The 18,228-nt window shown below is 35.9% G+C and overlaps 1 protein-coding gene across 2 annotated transcripts; it reads right to left on the bottom strand.

The window, feature by feature from the left end:
- Nucleotides 1–1,239: 1,239 nt before the first annotated feature.
- On the bottom strand, nucleotides 1,240–7,927 carry LOC115975611 (derlin-1). 2 transcript variants are annotated; one of them, XM_031096469.1, is made up of 7 exons: nucleotides 7,740–7,925; nucleotides 5,948–6,083; nucleotides 3,466–3,539; nucleotides 3,209–3,302; nucleotides 2,592–2,720; nucleotides 2,297–2,457; nucleotides 1,240–1,774 (listed from the first exon to the last, which is right to left on the bottom strand). In XM_031096469.1, exons 1-7 carry the CDS (start codon nucleotides 7,754–7,756, stop codon nucleotides 1,645–1,647), a joined length of 741 nt encoding a protein of 246 aa, XP_030952329.1. In that variant the 5' UTR covers nucleotides 7,757–7,925; the 3' UTR covers nucleotides 1,240–1,644. The 2 variants fall into 2 exon arrangements, with proteins under 2 accessions (XP_030952329.1, XP_030952330.1); XM_031096470.1 differs by lacking the exon at nucleotides 1,240–1,774 and adding an exon at nucleotides 1,783–2,010 and having other exon boundaries at nucleotides 2,269–2,457; nucleotides 7,740–7,927.
- Between the last annotated feature and the right edge of the window lie 10,301 nt (nucleotides 7,928–18,228).

Raw genomic sequence — 18,228 nt, 5'->3', positions numbered from 1 at the left:
CAATATTAGGATCATCCAAAGCAAGAGGAAGATCAGGATAGTAGTTAAAATAAACGGGACCATAAAGCAGAGATGAGGTAATCATGCGAAGAATACTAGAATGGAAATCTTTAAATCTAGCATCTCTTAAGCACATAAGCACAGAAGCATTAATACCTTTTCGGGTAAGGGGTTTAACAGCAATTTGTACTAATCCAATATGCAAAGAATTGAATTTTTTAGCAAGAAAATCATTAGTACTTGTTCTATTAAACAAACAACATTTTTCATGAGTTCTTGAAATAGAATATGTTTGCTCAACAGTTTTAACACTAAACTCAGAATTGAAAGTAGATTGAACCCAACTAGTCTTATAGATGGATTTAGTATCAACTTTAGGAATACACCATTTCTTAAAATCAGTGAAACCAGTTTCTTCAACAAAGTAGTCTTCTTCATTTATAATATCAAGAGGGACACTAGATCTGGAGCTAATAGAAGAATTGGATCCAAATAATCTATCCCTTCTATCCTAGGTTCAACACTTACTTGTTATGTTTATTCTTACAACCATTGCATTTCGTAACACATACCCTAATCAACCCTCTACCTCTCATGCCCTAAAGCTTCTTCTAGCTAAACAAGCCTTAGGGAGGCCTTAGGGAATTCACTTTCTGATAAGGGTGGCACCAACGGAGATAAGAAGAAAGGCACAACAAAGAAAGTATCAAAGATATGTGTGTGTGTGTGTGTGTGCATTGCAGGCTGAGCGAGAATTCATGAATTAAAAAAAATAATAATAATTTACCTTTACCTTTAAAATTATATATTACCCTTTTACTATAAATTTATTAACCACTTCTATTCTTTTGGATTTGGTGGCCAAAGCATAGAAGAGACTACTCTTTTTCTTCAGTGAATGGAGATCAATTTTACATTCCGATTTGTTCATGGGAAGTCACAAAATTAAACTACCAATAATAAGAAAATGTTGCTGATGGATTGAATTTGGAGGATTCTTCGTGCGCATTAGTCATTTTGGCAAAGCTCAAATGTCAAAGATGACCAAAATAAGAACCTAATCATTATTCACTTCAAATCTCTGTTTAATTAATTAAAAAAAAAAATGAAATTTGGCTTAAAAATTTATTGGTATTTAAAATCTAATACCTGTCAAGGATGCCTTCTCATCCAGTTATAGGTTTTGCAGGATTCTGCTTCTATACATTTCAAAAGAAAAGAAAAGATTAAAAAAAAAAATTGATTATCGATGGCACAATTAAATGTTAAATAGTTTGTGTTGCACTAAATTTTAGCAATTCTCTTGTGCTAAGACCATATCAGTTACCATGTCCCATACAGTAGTAAAAAAATTGAATTGAAAAATAGCAAGCTTCCAAAAGGATCCACCAACTATTCTGTAACATATTTTCTTTCAGTTCTACCCAAAAAGAGAGAGAATTCTTCTTGAAAAGACATTTGAATAATGAGAAATAGAAAAATGGTGAAGGTTGAAATGCAATTGTCAGGATCATGTTGCTGAAACATTTCCCAAGCACAATCATCAAATACTTCACTTCCCCAGTTAGTGGTGTCATCCAGAAAACGGCGAAGATGTTGGAAATAATAGGAAATCTTCTGATCCTATGGTAAAAGGTAGCAGAGTTAATCATTAAGTCGATAAGACCTTCCCCTGAAAGCCGTACCAGTTGTCGGTTCAGGTTGGGCACGACCTGCAGGCTGGGCACGACTGATTGGCTGAGCTCCTATCTGCCACCTTGCGACTATTTTATGTCTGTACAGGTACAGTTAAGGAAACTTGCAGAAAATATTAAAAATGAGTGAGCAAGCAAGCAATAACAGATGAACTGGAGTACTGAAGAATATTTAATCAATCACTAGCTCCACTAATTTTTGGGGGTCTTGCAAAGGCCTCAGTTCTCAATTCCAACATGTACTAGGTCACCAACAGCAAAAGCAGTTACCCTTTATGAAACGATCTTGGACAAACTAATCAAATCTGTTGGTGTCCTAAAAAGAAAAGTCAATTATTGCCATCAAACTGTGAGGATTTATCATCTTGTATAACAGTGGCATACAATGCCCCTCTCATTTAGGCGTGGGACCCGTCCCTATGGCAGAGGGATGATGTATGCAATTGTTACACAAGATACCATATCGTGGATGTGTGTGTGTGTGTGTGAGAGAGAGAGAGAGAGAGAGAGAGAGATGATAAGGGCTTCACAAGGAGCAATTGGGTTAAACATATTTAAAATTGCAAATTTTCACCTTAAACAACCCAAAATTTGAAGGATACACCCACATTGGAGTCTCCAGTATGTTTTTGCCACCAGCAAGTGGATGCAACACTGTCAAGAAGTAATACAGATGCCCTGCAATGATTCCTAGCAAATCTGGCATAAGCGGTGAACCGAAAATAACATCCATAGCAAGCATGGTCCATGGTAGATAAAATGCCTGCAATAAACAAATATTGATGTCAATTTCATATTTATCAAACATTCAGAGACTTAGCCCAAACAGAAAGTTTAGAGGTCAGGGGCCTTAGGGTGACCCAATCAACTGTTTGAATGAACACAAGTTAGCCATACCTTAAAAGTCACAAGGCCATATATGTTGATTTGGGCATTTGGAAACTCTCTACTCCAGACATAGAGAAGCATGAACACAAGTGATATTCCTAAGAAGGGGGACCAAAATATAGGGATTGCTGATAATACCTAAAACACACGAGAGAGGAAATGTAGAAAAAAAAAACCACTAATGTTAGCATATGCATTTAATAATAAGGAAAGATGTCTACAAAGCATAATACCATAAACTCAAACACAGATTGGCACCAGAAGGGAAAGGGGGAAAAAACAGGGGTGGGGGTTAGGACTTAGGAGGAAGCAATGTGCAATTGACTCCCCCCTTCCCTTTTTTCTCCTTTTCTCTTATTTTTTCATTCTTTTAATTATTATTTTTTTCCTATTTCCCTTCTAAAACTTTTTTTTCTTTTTGTATAACATAGGAGAACTTCACTCAGATTAGTTGCACATTGCAGAGCATACTGAATTTCCCTTCTAAAACTCTCTCATCTCTCATGATTTTGAGCAAGCCCAATCACAACTCCACTACATAATGAATCTCCCCCTAATTTAAAGGACAGATTACTATTGGTTACCAGATCACAAAGCTGAACAATAATGAAAATAATCTCACATACCAACAATGAAAAGGATCCAAATATCATCATCCACAAAAAGTCTGCTGTCCGCCTATCAAATGGTCCCTTCTCAAGCTGAACTCCATATCTAGCTCTATATAATCATTCACAAGAAACTGTGAGTGCATGAAAAGAACAATTCCCCATTGCAGATCTCAACTGATCACTTAGTTCTCACACTAGCAGTAATGGAGAGTTGCATGAAGATAGATCATATTGATGCACCTCATTAAAATTTCCGAGTAACCAATACTTACATCATTAATAGGCGGATTCCAAAATTGATAGAGAAATTGCCAAGGAAAAAGAAATTTGTAATAAGCCTCCACACCTACAAATGGATGTGAAATTATCAAAGAGTTCTACATAATGATTGCAAAGAATAATTCATATAATAAAGAGAAAAAAAAAATGATCCCATATGAATAGCACACTATGTCTGTGTGTGTGTGTCAATAAGCACACGATCGAATTTCTAGAACTCTTTGAAGTTCATACATACAGCAACTCTTAGAAAGGATTAAAGTTATTTTAGAATGAATTGACACAAGGATCACCCAACTAGCCCCTTATTATGTACGTATTGATGCCTTCAACTTTATAATTTAAAATTTTATGTAGCCACAACATACAGCCTCTACACCAGAAGGGGAAAAGGGAAGGGGGGAGGGGGAAAAAGTATTTTACTGTTTCTATAGCAGAACAGACATAATCTATATATTTTCAAACTGGGGCAAAAATGGCCAAATAACACTATTTGGCAAAATTTGCAGCAATTTACCATTGTTCATGAAATAATTTGAAGAATACCATCCTTTTAAAACTCGAGTTTATAAAACTCAAGTTCACAAAAATCAAGTTCTATTAATAAAAGTGCCATGGTGGCACCCAGTGATGTGGATTCTACAAATAAAAAATGCCATGTGGAACTTGAGTTTTATAAACTCGAGTTATGTGTAAGGGGAACTCAATTTTAATAAAATTGAGTTCTGTGTAAATATTTAAAAAGAACATTATTTAACTTGAGTTTTTGTAAATCGAGTTATATGTAAATTATTTAGAAAGAACATTATGGAACTCAATTTACTCAAAATCGAGTTTTGTGTAATTTTTATAAAAAGAACATGCTGGATCTTGCCATCTCCCATTCAGTCACTCTCCCCTCTCTATAACTCAGTCCAGGTCTCTAAGCAACATTTTTGCCTGGTCACCATTGAAATCAAATACATCTCTCTTTCCTCTCATCTCACCAGAAACCCAAATCCCACTAAGGTAACTCAGTCCGTCTCCTCCCAGCAGATCTGATCTGTCTCCTGGAGATCCACTCAGACTAAAACAAGAAAATCAATATTGTTTACTTAGCTGAGACTGGTGCAAGAACATACTTAATACAGGCCAGAGCAAAAATTCAATTAGCAATTGTATTTAACCACAATTGTATTGAAAATTGTTTTATCAATTTGTCCACAATCAATAAAATTCAACATCTGGTTCATCAATCAATATAATCACATAGCTAAATTTAATTAAAATAACCAAGACACCTAAATAATTGCACATAAAGTTTTTTTTTGGACATCATGGACCTTCTGGTGCTTTTCCATCAAATCCCCAATTTTTCCCACCATCCAAACACAGTCAAATGCCCAAAATTCAAAAACCCTATCTCATTTTATTTCCTCTCTCACACTCTTAAAACCAAACAAATATTATCCAAAATAAAAGAGAGGGGTTTTGTACCCTTTGATTTGAAATTCAATAGGAATCTAATGATTCAGATCGCCAATTCTTACTTGATATTGTCAACGTCAAGATCGGCCTTGTATTAATACGGATTAATTGGGTTTGATTTTGGTTCTTAACGGGTGATTTCGGTCTGGTATGGTTTCCAGTAACCAACACGTCTGCGACGGTGGGTTGATTCAAACTGAGCATTGGTTTCCGATGAGAGACGGAAGAGTTTGTGTAGGAGAGGGAGAGGAAGAGTGAGAGTGAAAGTGTGTGGCAGAGGCATTTGGGTTTTGTTGCAGTAGAACTTGAGTTATATAAATCGAGTTCTGTTTACACATAACTCAAGTTTTATATACTTGAGTTCCACGTGGCATTTTAAATTCCCAAAATCCACGTCACAGGGTGCCACCGTGGAAATTCATTAATAGAACTTGATGCCCATGAACTCAAGTTTTATGTAGAACTCGAGTTTTAAAATAGTGGTATTCTCCAAAATATTTCACAAACAGTGGTATATTGCTGCATATTTTGGAAAATAGTGCTATTTGCCCATTTTTGCCTTCAAACTGGTCTATTATGGGGAAAAAAACTTTTTTCACTTTTTATAAACCTTAAACCTTAAAACATCAATACTAGCACATGACTGAGATTCTCTTAATGAGTGGCTAGAAACCTAGTGTTGATTATACAGATTCCAAATTATATATTTCAGGGTGCTACATATCAGCTGCAAGATAGGTTTGATTAGCAATTAACATACATAGATACAGGTCAATAAAAGTTTGATTTCCATCTAAGGTCATCTAAGCCCCTTTCCAAATACATGGAATCAACAGACTGGTGGATTAAGCAATGACAATTTTGTTGCGGCTAGCTTCAAATATGAAAAATATCAAATTGAAATACATTAAATTAAAATATTTTAAACAAAATAAAGAGTTTAAGAATGAATATTAAATTGTACCAATAGAGCATGTAATCCAACATCCACAAAGATCAAAGATGTACCTGAAAATGTGTGAACACGGGTTTATATATTAACGCAATATTTTGAAGATCATACAGCTTAAACTGATAGGCTGTGGTCATCAGAAGGCAAAGGGTCCCAAAAGCCTTGCTTATGGGTGGAAGAGACTTATAATATCTGAAACGAAAGTGAACAATAAAGCGTACATCGAATAAAAGAACCAACTTAAAGTTAAAAACATTTGTTAGTTCTTCAAATAAAAACGATAAAAACAAAAATATATATATATATTTCTGGACAATCATATTCAAGCAAGGTGGATAACTAATACAACAACAACCAAACCCTAGTACCTAATATCAAGGATAATATGTCTAAAGTACAGGTACTAGCACTGCCACTATAACAAGTACTTTGCTGCTATCAAGCACCAAGCATAAAGAATAAGGCATATAAAGCAAAAGAACATCATTTTTTGCTATATATAGAGAGAGAGGCACTGTGATAAGTGAATACATCACCACATTAATGTGTCCCTATATTGAGGTCTCATTGCTACATGTATCAGTTCACCATGACATTTCCACATTTTGAATGTCCTAAACCACAGATAAAGAACTTTTTGAATAAATATAATCTGTGTGTTGAAAACAATTCAATGCCAAGCCTTACTGGCAACGACCGCAGTCATTGACCAACTTAGGGGAAAAAGATTTACGATATAAATTCTGCTGAGAGTTATGAAGCGTAATAATTTTTCAGGCAACAGATAAACCCAAGAGAATTTTATTTATTGGTAAGTTACGCATGCACCTAGTGATCATGGATTTGCAGCTTCATCCTGCATCCCATTAATATTGGAGGAAGTGCCAATTGAGTTATAGTTAACTGGCAAAAAAAAAACTGAGGTACTGAAGTGCATACATTCAAAAAACTCAGATTGTGCAAGGGTTTACCTCAATTTTCCCCTTATCATACCTTTCCTAGCAACTTTCTGCCAATAATTTTGATAACAAGTGTGCCACTAATTCAATAGGTGAGTGTAGTTCCCCCGGCTCGCACACACTAGGTAATTACAGGGACAAATCCCTTGGGAGTGACCCCAAAGTGTTTAACTCTGCCAACATTTCTGCTAAAATGGATGTCCAGGGCTTTATAGGTGAGTGTCGTCTCATGTCCCAAACACAATGGGTTATTACAGGGGCAACCCCTTGGGAGTGGCCCCAAAGTGTTGATTTCTGCCAATATTGAAGACATAGATATACAAATGACCTCTCAAAATCGCCTATTCATAACCCTGCTTTTGCTCCCATCCATAATTTAGCAAAGGCAATATCTTCCAGTAGAAGACTCAGAATTTTCTATGTTATTAAACGATATTGCACATGAAGATAATTAGATAAGTAATTATTAACCACATGCTGTAATGGTTTCCGTAGTATAAAGCAAATATACGTAAGATTTATAGCTTATGCTTATATGAGAAAATTGTTCCACAACGTGTTCTCAAAATGCTTGGAATAACTCTACTCCACTGCTAGCTAAATAAGCAGACCATTAGCACAAATCCCAAAAGTCAAACATTGTTTCCACACACACAAACCACAAAGAATTTCAAATTGAAGTCACAACCATGCCCAAAACAGTTTACAGACTCAACAACAACCGAAGAAACAAAACTCTCATAATCAGAGAAAGCCATATGAGATTCATTACATCAATATTATATGAACAAACACCCAATTGAGGAATCAATAAATTTCAGTACAATACAAAGAAGCAATAAACAGAAAACAAAAATCTATGAATTCGGAAAGGAGAAAAGGGTATTACTCAGCAGGAGAAGACATTGCAATTGCAACAGAGCAGACCCAGCTTCTTTCTCTCTTGGTGGGTTCGCGAAGCCAGCCAATTCAAAATTTTGAGATCTCAGCCCTGTTTGGAGAGGAAAACTTTCTTCCAGAATAAGAAAAAAGAGAACAAGAGAACACGACACGAATGTTTTATGAGTAGGACCCAGAAGCTTCGTATACTTAATAGTAATTGTAATTGAAGAGTGCGTGCGTCTTGCAGACTCTGGGCTATGATCATAAATAGGTTTAATTTAAGGTCCATGGATGGTTCCCATTGGGCCTGATGTTCACAAAACCACCTAAGACCGTGGCCCAAAACTGGCTATGATTTTTTTTTTTTATGAGAAAAACGGGCTATGAAAAAAATTTATCTGGGCCACATAGAACATTTTAGTGAAAGACCCAAAAAAGAAAGAAAAAAAAAAAGACCCAAACTAGTTTAATGTTGGCTCTAGGTCTGGGCCACATTGGCCTAAGGCTCTCCCACTAAAAAAAGACCCAAAGTTAAGGGAAAATAATTAATTTTTGGTAAAAATACCATATTGATCCCTACATTTTTGAGACACAAATAATTTGGTCTCTATATTTTGATGATAGTCAATTTAATTCTTATTATTTTCAACTTGCAATTAATTTAGTCTATACCGTTAACTCACTAACGGAAAATTTCTATGTGGCACATGACATGCACAAGTGGCATATTTGAAGCTTACTTAGAAAATCAAAATAATAATAAATATTTGGGCGAATTACAACTTATCCACCTGTGATTTGGTCAAGATTTAAGTTAATTACATGTGATTTGAAATTTCATACTTTACCCATCTGAGATTAGTTCAGTTAAATTTCCTTAACCCACCTCTATTAAAAACATGGCTAAATATGTGATTTTGCTTCACTTTTATGTTTCTCTCCTCCAAAAACACAAAAACCATAAAAATTCAAGATCATATAAAATTAAAAAGAATTCAGCGAAACATTTGCATCATGGGATTTCAAACCACAGGTAGGCAACTTAAATTTCGATCAAACCGTAGGTGGGTAAAGTGTCAAATTTTAAACTACAGGTATACAACTTTAATTTAAGTCTCTCACAACTCTATAAATAGAGGGGCTAACCCATCAGTTAAGGCACCCAGAACTCCCTCAAATGTTTGAGAAATTCTTGAAGCTTGGCCAAAATACTAATCTTCACTATATCAGATTTTTGTAGAATCCCTTCTACCATTTCTCATTTATTAGTATACTCTTCTTAGAAATTAGAGAGATCATGATCTCACTACTGATTTCATTAATCTAGTAATTGAGTTTATTATTCAAAATCTCTCCCATTTCTAAGAATATCCCCTTTGCTTTCTGTCGATGCCTCGCGGCAGTCGACCACCCATTGCGACGACGCTCATCCTCCCTTAGGCGGCTTTAAGCTTAGGTGTTGTGTGAAAATTAGGGTGAAAGGATAAACTTTTGGTGTGTGACTTAAATTGATTCAATTTTGATCTATAATTACCAAAGGCAAGTGAATTCGCCACCAATCATTAGGTTTTTTCTAAGGTGTGATTGATCACTTGACTCTAATTGATTTTATTACCAATCTTAGGTTAAGAAAAATGTCGTTTTTCCTAATCTAATATAGACAAATAAAAAATCTTGATTCTTGAGTTCAAAAGTCTGGTTACGTGCGGGGAAGGTGTTAGGCATCTCATAACGCCTGTCCAAAGACAGTCCTTTGTTTTGGTAAAATCTTAATTTTCGAACATTGGCAATTTAAAACAAGCTGTTAGCATGAACTTTTGAGGCTTTAAAATAATTAGGCTATAAGGGTTGATTTTGAAAGTGGTGTGGTCTTAATTAATGCTTTGCTAGCACATTTTGGAATTGTTTCCAAATTTCCACCACAAAAATCCAATAGCATTTCACCTTATTTTTTGTGGCGAAAATTCGGCAACGTTTCACCTCTAGTGCGTCATAGAACACAAAACACTATTCTCACCAAGCTTTCATTGTGAGAATATAGCAATAAAGGTGCCCCCTTTCCACAGCAAAAATCCGGCAGAGTTTCACATTTGGTGTGCTATGGCACACCAGTAGGGTTTCATGCTTATGTATACGACGTGTGACAATATGTTCGTACTAAGGTGAGCTGAAGCTCACCAAAGCATCAAACATTTTGATGGTGTCTCATACACGGGGAAACCAATGTCACTAGCTAACATGGATTGAAACAATCACACCGCGATGATTATGCGCACAATGTAGTATGAATATGCACCTATGGCAATTGTCTTAAGCACATACCCACACTACAAGGTCAAGAGCACCCATGATCACAAGAGGGTTGCTTTCCTGTTGAGAGTCCATAATACAAAGTGCACGACCACCCACAAGTAAACAGAGATATATATATATATATATCATGCACAATGGTAGCACACAGAGCAGAGAAATAAACTAGACATTGCCAACGAGGGTATGGCCCAGTAAGGTACAGGAAAGATAAATTAGACATTGTCATACCCAAAGAACGTGGCCCAAACAAGGTATAGGAAAAGAAAGCCTAGTCTAGATACAAGGTTCTAAAGAAAGAGGCTAGGAGAGAGAAAGAGATAACCACACGAGAGGCTAGGCCTCCAAAACTACTGAACATTGCCCTTTTTGGGCTTGCATCTTCTTGTTTGCATTCTTGCCCTTTTTAGCTTGCATCTTGGAAGTTGCGTCATTTCTCCAAGTGTGTACATGCAACAAAAAAGATGACAAAACCAGCAAGCAAGCAAAGAGATAAACATAAAGGAAGCACATAAAGGGGCAAACAAAGAAAGAAAGTGCATAAAAGGGAAAACAAGCATGTTGAAGCACAAAAAGGAGCAAACAAACATGTTATCAAGCAAAAGAGGGGGTCCTAGAAGGACAAATGTAGGTTTGGATTTGGTGTTCATAGTTTCATTATATTGGAGTACGGACAACACACGTGCCATCAGGCAAAATTCCTAAAAGGGACTCGGGATCTCGCGTACAAGAGATGAGTGCGAACCCATAAGAGATTATAAGTAGGGACTAGGCTTGATGATATGAACAAGCACACAAAGACACATGTATGGACAATAAACAAGGATGCAAATATGTAAACAAACAAAGAGCTAAACAAGATGGCACAAAGCAAGCAAAGCATGTTATCACACAAAGGGAAAGGGTAAACATGTTAAAAGGCACGTATAAAGGCTAACATGAGAAACCCTAACATGCACACTAAGCAAAGGAGAGAAAGGCATGCAGCAAACATGCCGAACATCACTATGATGTACCCCTACACATGGTTACATCCAAACAAACCACCAAAGGGGATGATGCAACCAAATAAGCAAGTGGCCCTAAAGACCAATAAGCAACAAACCCACAAAGGGAATAAGACAAACACATGTCAAAGACCTAGATCTAAGCAAACGAGCATGGATCCCAACATGAACACAAGGAAAAGGGCAAACAAAGCACAAACATGCATAAAGGAACTAATCCAAACCCTTTATTGAGACTTTGTTGTATGGATGTAGGCCTAGACCACAAGATCTAGATCTACACCCTACCTAAAAGCCAAACACAAGAAGGTGGCAAAGGGCACAATCAAGAAATTCAGACATATCCTAGCCTAAGAAACCTAGGCCAACAACATCAAAGCGATAAAACATGTGAAAAAGCTAGTAGACATGCTTGGAAAACAACAAAACATGCTAGAAACAAGATACAAGAAGAGATATACTAGAAAAAGCTATAAAACATGTTATAAAGCAAGATAAAGCACTAAAAACGCTAGGAAATTAAATTGGTGTAAGTAGTAGCTAAAAAACAACATCTGCACCCCTAAACCTCAAATCCAAGGTACCAAGACCAAGGAGAGGAAAATAGGAGCAAGAACACTACCTCTTGATTGTTGGAAAATGTGGGAAATCAAAGGTTTTTATGTGTATTTTGGAGAGAATTTAGAGAGAGAGACAGAGACAAAAAGACAGAATTTGCCCAAAAAAAGCTCCAAAAATCCCAATTTTTTTTTTTTTCCTAGGGAGTTTGGGAGTATTTATGCTCAAAATATAATCATTCAGCTTCCGGCAACCCTTTAGGGTGCACCGAGTTGTTGCTAATGTCAGCAATTCTAACTTTTCCAGTTTTGACTTTGATTGTGCATTTGAAGGCCCTCCCGGACTCTGATTGAGCTGATTGTGGTGTCTCTGGAAAGGTATGGATGTCTAGTTTCCAAAACACTTGAAAATTGAAAATCCAATGGTTGGATCAAAATTTATGGCCTCAGGAAGCGAGCTGATGCGCCCAACACAATTTTCAAGATATCTTAGCCGTTTTAACTCCAATTTTGACCCATGAATAATAGTTAGAAAGGGAATTCAATAACATTCACTATGGCATTGTTTTAACTTGTTCTAACAGTTGGATCAAAATTAGGGTTTCTAGTGCTCCTAGGGGTCAATCTTGGGTTAAACTTGGTCAAAGGTGACAAAAATCTCCGAATAGTTCTGGTTTGATGTAAAAACATTAAAAAAAGTAGTTTTGGGGGGTGATTTTGAGCAACTTTTACTTTTAGTCAACCCAAAGTTGACTAAGGGCATTTTGGTCAATTTGACCTAAAAAGATACTTTGAGAGCTCTAATGCCCGAACAAGTTGTGTCACATCAATCTAAATGTTTCCACGGCCCCATGGTGAAAAGTTAATATTTTTAAAATTTTAGGGGTTCAATACGCAAATCGAGGATAGACAAATTACGATATCTACACTTTCACTAATATGTGCAGGTATATAACATGCTTTAGATCTTCATTTTTTTTTACATACTTCTATTTTAAATCTTTATTCTCACAGGCTTCTGTTTTTAGATCTTGATAATTCACATCTATAAAATGTAGATCTAGATTATTCACATGCTTTAATGTTATATCTTCATTCTCACATGCTTCTATTTTTAGAGTTTGATGATTCACATGTTTAAAATGTAGATACAGATCATTCACATACTCTAATGTAGATATAGATTATTCACATGTATTGGTTTTGAATTTTGTGATTCTAGAATCTAGATTTAGGATTATCTTGAGATTTGCCATTATTCCATGCTAAAAAATGTTTTCTATATGATATATCTAAGTTTAGTATTTTTTTTTTTGTTTTAGTATCTAAAAATTCCTTTTTGCACATTATATTGCTAGATCTAGTATGTCACGTATTAATAAACGTTTTTTCCTATATTTTTGAACTTTTTTTTTTCTAATATTTTTGTTATAAAAATTCAGATCTAATCTAATATTTTTATTGTAAAAATTCTGATCAAATATGTTATAAAAATCCAGATTTGATATTTTATGTCTTAAAACCCATATTTTTGATATAAAAATCTAGATATGATATTTTACATCTTAAAAAAAAAATTATAAGAAATAAAACTAGATCTGATATTTTTATGTCTATAAAAATAATTTATTTGTCATAACAAAAGTAGACTTAATATTTTATCTTCATAAAATAATTAATTTGTTTATATAATATAGATCTTATATTTTTCTTAGTAAAAATGATCTCTTTTGCATGGATTAAAGTAGATCTATGAGTTCTAATTAAAAATTTAATCTTAGATATATAAATACAATTGTCCCCCCCTAAAAAAAAAAAAAAAAAAAAAACTAACAATTGTATGTTTGCATTCAAAATTAATGTGTGTTGTATGATTTGTGTCGTGTCAATGCTTGTCGATATATGAATGGTTATCAATAATCTAGAAGACCAGATTTTTTCAAGTAAAGTGGGGGCCTAATACCTTCCAACTTTGTTACCTAGTCCCCAAACTAAGATCTCGGGTTTAGTAGCTAGTGTTTTATTCCTATCTTTTTTACTTTCTTTTGATAGTATTTAGGACCAAAGCCTTGTATTTTCTTAAATTGTAAGCATTAAATCAACTTACCAAAACCTCATTTCTCATTAATTTTAGTACAAAAAGTCCTTGTGCACCATATTTAGTTTTCTTTGTGCCTTGGCAACCTAGGCAGGATATTTCCCTTCTCACGTACCCCTAAATTGAGAAGAAACCAATTTTTAATTAACCTTTGTCCGTTAACATTGTTTTTAGGTTGCTCAAAGAGAATTTCAAAATGCTAATGCTAGCTTGAATTGATAATCATACTTTGAAAACTAGGTTATGGGGTCTACAAATGCCTAACATATTAGGAATTTTTAAGAAATGTGCAAATATCATCAATCAAAACTTATCATCCTATAACTCATTTTTTATCACTTGAAAATCCCTAACTTATACCCTAGCTCCGTTTGGCCCTTAAACCAGGTTGAGTTTTCATTCTAAAAACTCAAAAATCTTAACTTTTTGTGGGACCCACAGACTGACTGGGTGCAGTGAGTACAAACGGCTACCTGTGTGTGGAAAAGAACCCCTTCAATTCTACATACTTCTTATTGCTCTTTTTTCCCTTCAACCCCAATACCCAAACTCACAGAACCTAGAAGCACCGTTCATTGCCTCCATCCTCATCCACTCACCAAACCTAGAAGCTCTCATCGCCTCCTTCCTCCACCAAACCCAGATATGAGTGCTTCCTTATGTACATACATCAACAAAAACAATCCAAGAGCACCAAAAAGTAGAAAATCAACATATCTTCATAAGCAAACACAAATGAAGGAGACAAATATACAAATGAATGAGATACAAATGAAGGAGACAAACATACAAACATAAACCCACTAATACCCAAATCAAAATTCCATTTTCCAAATCCCCAAACTCACAAACAACCAACACTAGGGAGAGGGATTTTCGGCCATAGGTAAAGGAAAAAAAAAAGAAAAAGAAAAAAGAAATAGAGATAGTGATCGGACCACCTTTGATGGTGGCTATGATAGATCTAGACATGGAGGCTTGGCCTGTATTTGAAACATTTGGGTTGAAGATGAGAAGAAGAGAAAATGGGTTAGAGGAAGAAAAGAAGAGGAGCCGGCATGAAGTGAAGAAGAGAGAAAGAAAAAAATGAAAGAAAAGAAGAAAGAAGAAGGTTTGATTAGACAAATCACTAACCATGGGCCCCACATGTTGAGTAAAATCACAATATTGCCATCATCACTCTATTTTCATAACTCAAAAACACCTTTTTTTTTTTTTTTTTTTTCATTCTCACTCACCCATCACTCATTTTGGTGAGTTATGAGTGATGAGAACTGAAAATGAGAACAAATCCAAATAACCATCCTAGACATGGGACCCACCATTTTTGAGTAATGGGTGATTGAAATTGAGTTATGGGTGAATGAAAACATGAAATCCAAACAGCCCCTAAGTTCCTAAATGACTAAGTTATGAGCCTAAGTTATCAAGCTTTTGAAGTGCATTATCTCAAAGTAAAGTGTAAGGTTGAATTTAATCAACCATCTTGTTGGCTTTATTCCGTGCCAAATTTGCTTGTATTTCAGCATTTAGTAACCCTGTATTTAGGTGAGTTTGTTGTAAGGGTAGTGAGTGAGATAGAGTGATTGAATGCTCAAGAGTATGCTAGAAAACAGAGTCTCGCGGCTTGATCTCGCAGGTGACTCGCGGCTTCAAGCTGCTAGAAGCAACACACGTGCCAAGCATGCCAGAAGCTGAAGCGTCATGCTAGCTGGAGCACTATAGGACAAAATAGGACAACTGGCCGTTCTGTTATCACGCGGCTGGAACTTGCAACTCAGTCAAGCCACGAGTCCAAGCCGTGAGCCACCCCTGTTTTGAAAAACCTGACGTTTCACATTCTTTTCTCACCCCAGTATAAATACCCCTTATACCCACAAAAGAATGAGAGCTTCCAAAGAGAATTTTGAGAGAGAAACCCTATAGTAAAATAAGATTGATTCATCTATAATCTTTACATAAGAGTTTCTTCAAATTCCTCAACTCTCTTCCTCTCCATTGTTAAACCCTTGAGAGGCATTTTACCAAAACCTTGTTCTCACCATATTCATTACTGTGAGAGGGTTGTTTGGTGTTCTGGGAAGCAGTTAGGAAGGAACCAATCTACATTGGTTGATGCTATGGTCAAGTAGCGGAATCTGGGAAGCTAGAAAAGAAAAAGGTTCAGCGCAACCTCATTGGAGCAAGAAGCTTGGAGGGCTTAGGTGCACTGGGTAGATTAGGCTTGGAGGGTCTATTGCTGTCCATGTATCCCAACTACATTTTCTAGTGGATTGTTTACCGCTTGGAGGGCGGCAGAGAGGTTTTACGCCGAGAGCTTCGGTTTCCTCTTCGATAACACATTGCGTGTTGTCCTTGTGTTTGCATCTTCCTTCCCTTTTATCTTTACCTTTTATTATCTGCTGTGGGTTGTGATTTTAATTTGGCTTAGGCAGTTTTCCAATTCTGTTTTATAGCTTTTGTTCATTTTCCGCACACTAGTTGTTTGACATAAAGTTTGAATTGGTTCATTTGTAAATTGGGGGTCTAAATGTTCAAGGGTGTTTTTACACTATTTGAACTTTCATAAAGTAAATTGCAAGAAATATAATACATTCAAGCTTAATTAATTAATCTAACACTAAATTGATTAAAAGAAAGCTAAAAATCAAACTTAAACTAATACTTAAATTTTGCAGGTCCAATTAATTGAATACTTCATTAAACTAGATCACGAGTACAAGACAATGAACTTGCAAGCATATACTTAAGGATTATTGGAATTTCCTAAGAACTAATAGATCTCCTAAGAAGTACAATTGATCTTAGACATACTCTAGGGTGTTCTCGATTGAGCGTGTTGTCATTTTCTTGTAGAATCAGCCTCTATTTATACTTAAGATTTTGATAGTTATTGATAAAACGCGATTTCGTCTCGTCAGTATGTTCTTCGTCAGTGCGATGGACGATGTTGAGATCTTGTTCACAAGAAATAAACAAGGTAATGAAGACACCGGTGTGGGGTCCACCAAGGAGCATCCGATGATTAAGTTACCTTATTTCTTGTGGAATCAGCATAATCTCTATGTAATTGAGCTTACTTCCACTTACTTGTTGCTTTTGGCTTTATATAGCCTATCTGTGAGTATACACTCTATGCATTTATCTTCTCAGGCATTATGGTTAAGCTGGAGGATTAAATGGCTTATTTAATAGCCATTTAACCTCCACATTCAATGCCCTATAACGGCTGTGTAACGATCAACATGAGGTAACTGTGATAGCAGTGAGCTAGTGGCTGGAAAGGTTGTATGTCCGTTACACTTGTGCCATTTAAGTGAGGAATTTATATTTAAGCATTAATGTGTGCTTACAATTGTCCTTGATAATGAAGTTCCTATACGGACGGTCATTTTATGGATGACCATTTTACACTACTCGTCAATTGCCCCCTTTATTCCTTTGTTGTCCTTTGTTTGGACGAGCATAAGAATATGAAAGGTTTTTCGAGGTTCAATCTCCCCTTCGTTTCCCGAGATTCTCATCCCATCACATTTAATGCGATGCGGCCTTCTCATCAGGTGATTGACATGTGTTCTCTCTTCATTGGTTGCACGTGTAAATTTTTCTTGAGCTTCACGTGCCTTAATTTTTGTTTCCTTTTTAGAAAAATTGCTCAAATTCTTCTTCTTCTCCATTGTTTATTGTATTTGAGGTCTGAAGTTTTCAGAACTCCTTACACAGTCAGTCCAATAAGACTTCTCTTCTCAAAGCTCCATTAATGATTGATTTTGCTTTCATTAGGCAGGAAACTCCCTCTATCTCTTTCTTCTTTGCTAGACTAGGGGTGTTTCTTGAGCATTCTAGTGGGCAATGCCCCCAAGTAGGTTTATTCTGACCTCATAGTTGTGCAACCTTTAGGCCTGTTTTGCTCATCCTCTACCCTTTGATTTGCCATTATTTGACTTCATATCACTTAGAGATGACCACCATAGAGGATAGGGACACATAAGTTGGGATTATTGACCTTGAAATAGGTCTGTCTTCAAGTAATGAGTCTGTAGATAAAGATTTTGAAATTGTGGTTAAGACCTTTACCATCTTCAAAACCTTCCTCGTCCTTGTCTTCTATCCCTTTTGATGCTCTCTCCTAGTCTTGTTCTTTGGAAAATAAACATCTGAAATCTATAAGGAAGAGATTTCAGTTTCCTTGTGGGGTTGTCACTCGATTACCCCGTTCCAACGAGAAAGCTTATGCCTTTGCCCACGGCGAGGTGAGCTTCTATAAGCCTGCTTTTTTGTGTGGACTTCACTTCCCTGTCCATCCTTTTATCATGACGCTTCTTTCTGCTCTTAATGTCACCTCTGGGCAACTTGTCCCTAATGCTTGGAGGACGATCATAAGCTACATGTCAATTTGGGTGTCGGTCCATGATAGGGACATGATAACTCTAAATGAGATTCTGCATTAATATCTTTTGAAATCTTCTACCCACTATGGGTATTTTGAGCTTTTGCCATGGAGTAAGGAATCTAGGATTGTCC

The sequence above is a fragment of the Quercus lobata genome, chromosome 2 (genome assembly GCF_001633185.2).
Source record: "Quercus lobata isolate SW786 chromosome 2, ValleyOak3.0 Primary Assembly, whole genome shotgun sequence".
NCBI classification, from domain to species: domain Eukaryota; kingdom Viridiplantae; phylum Streptophyta; class Magnoliopsida; order Fagales; family Fagaceae; genus Quercus; species Quercus lobata.
This window is presented reverse-complemented; position numbering and strand designations above follow the sequence as displayed.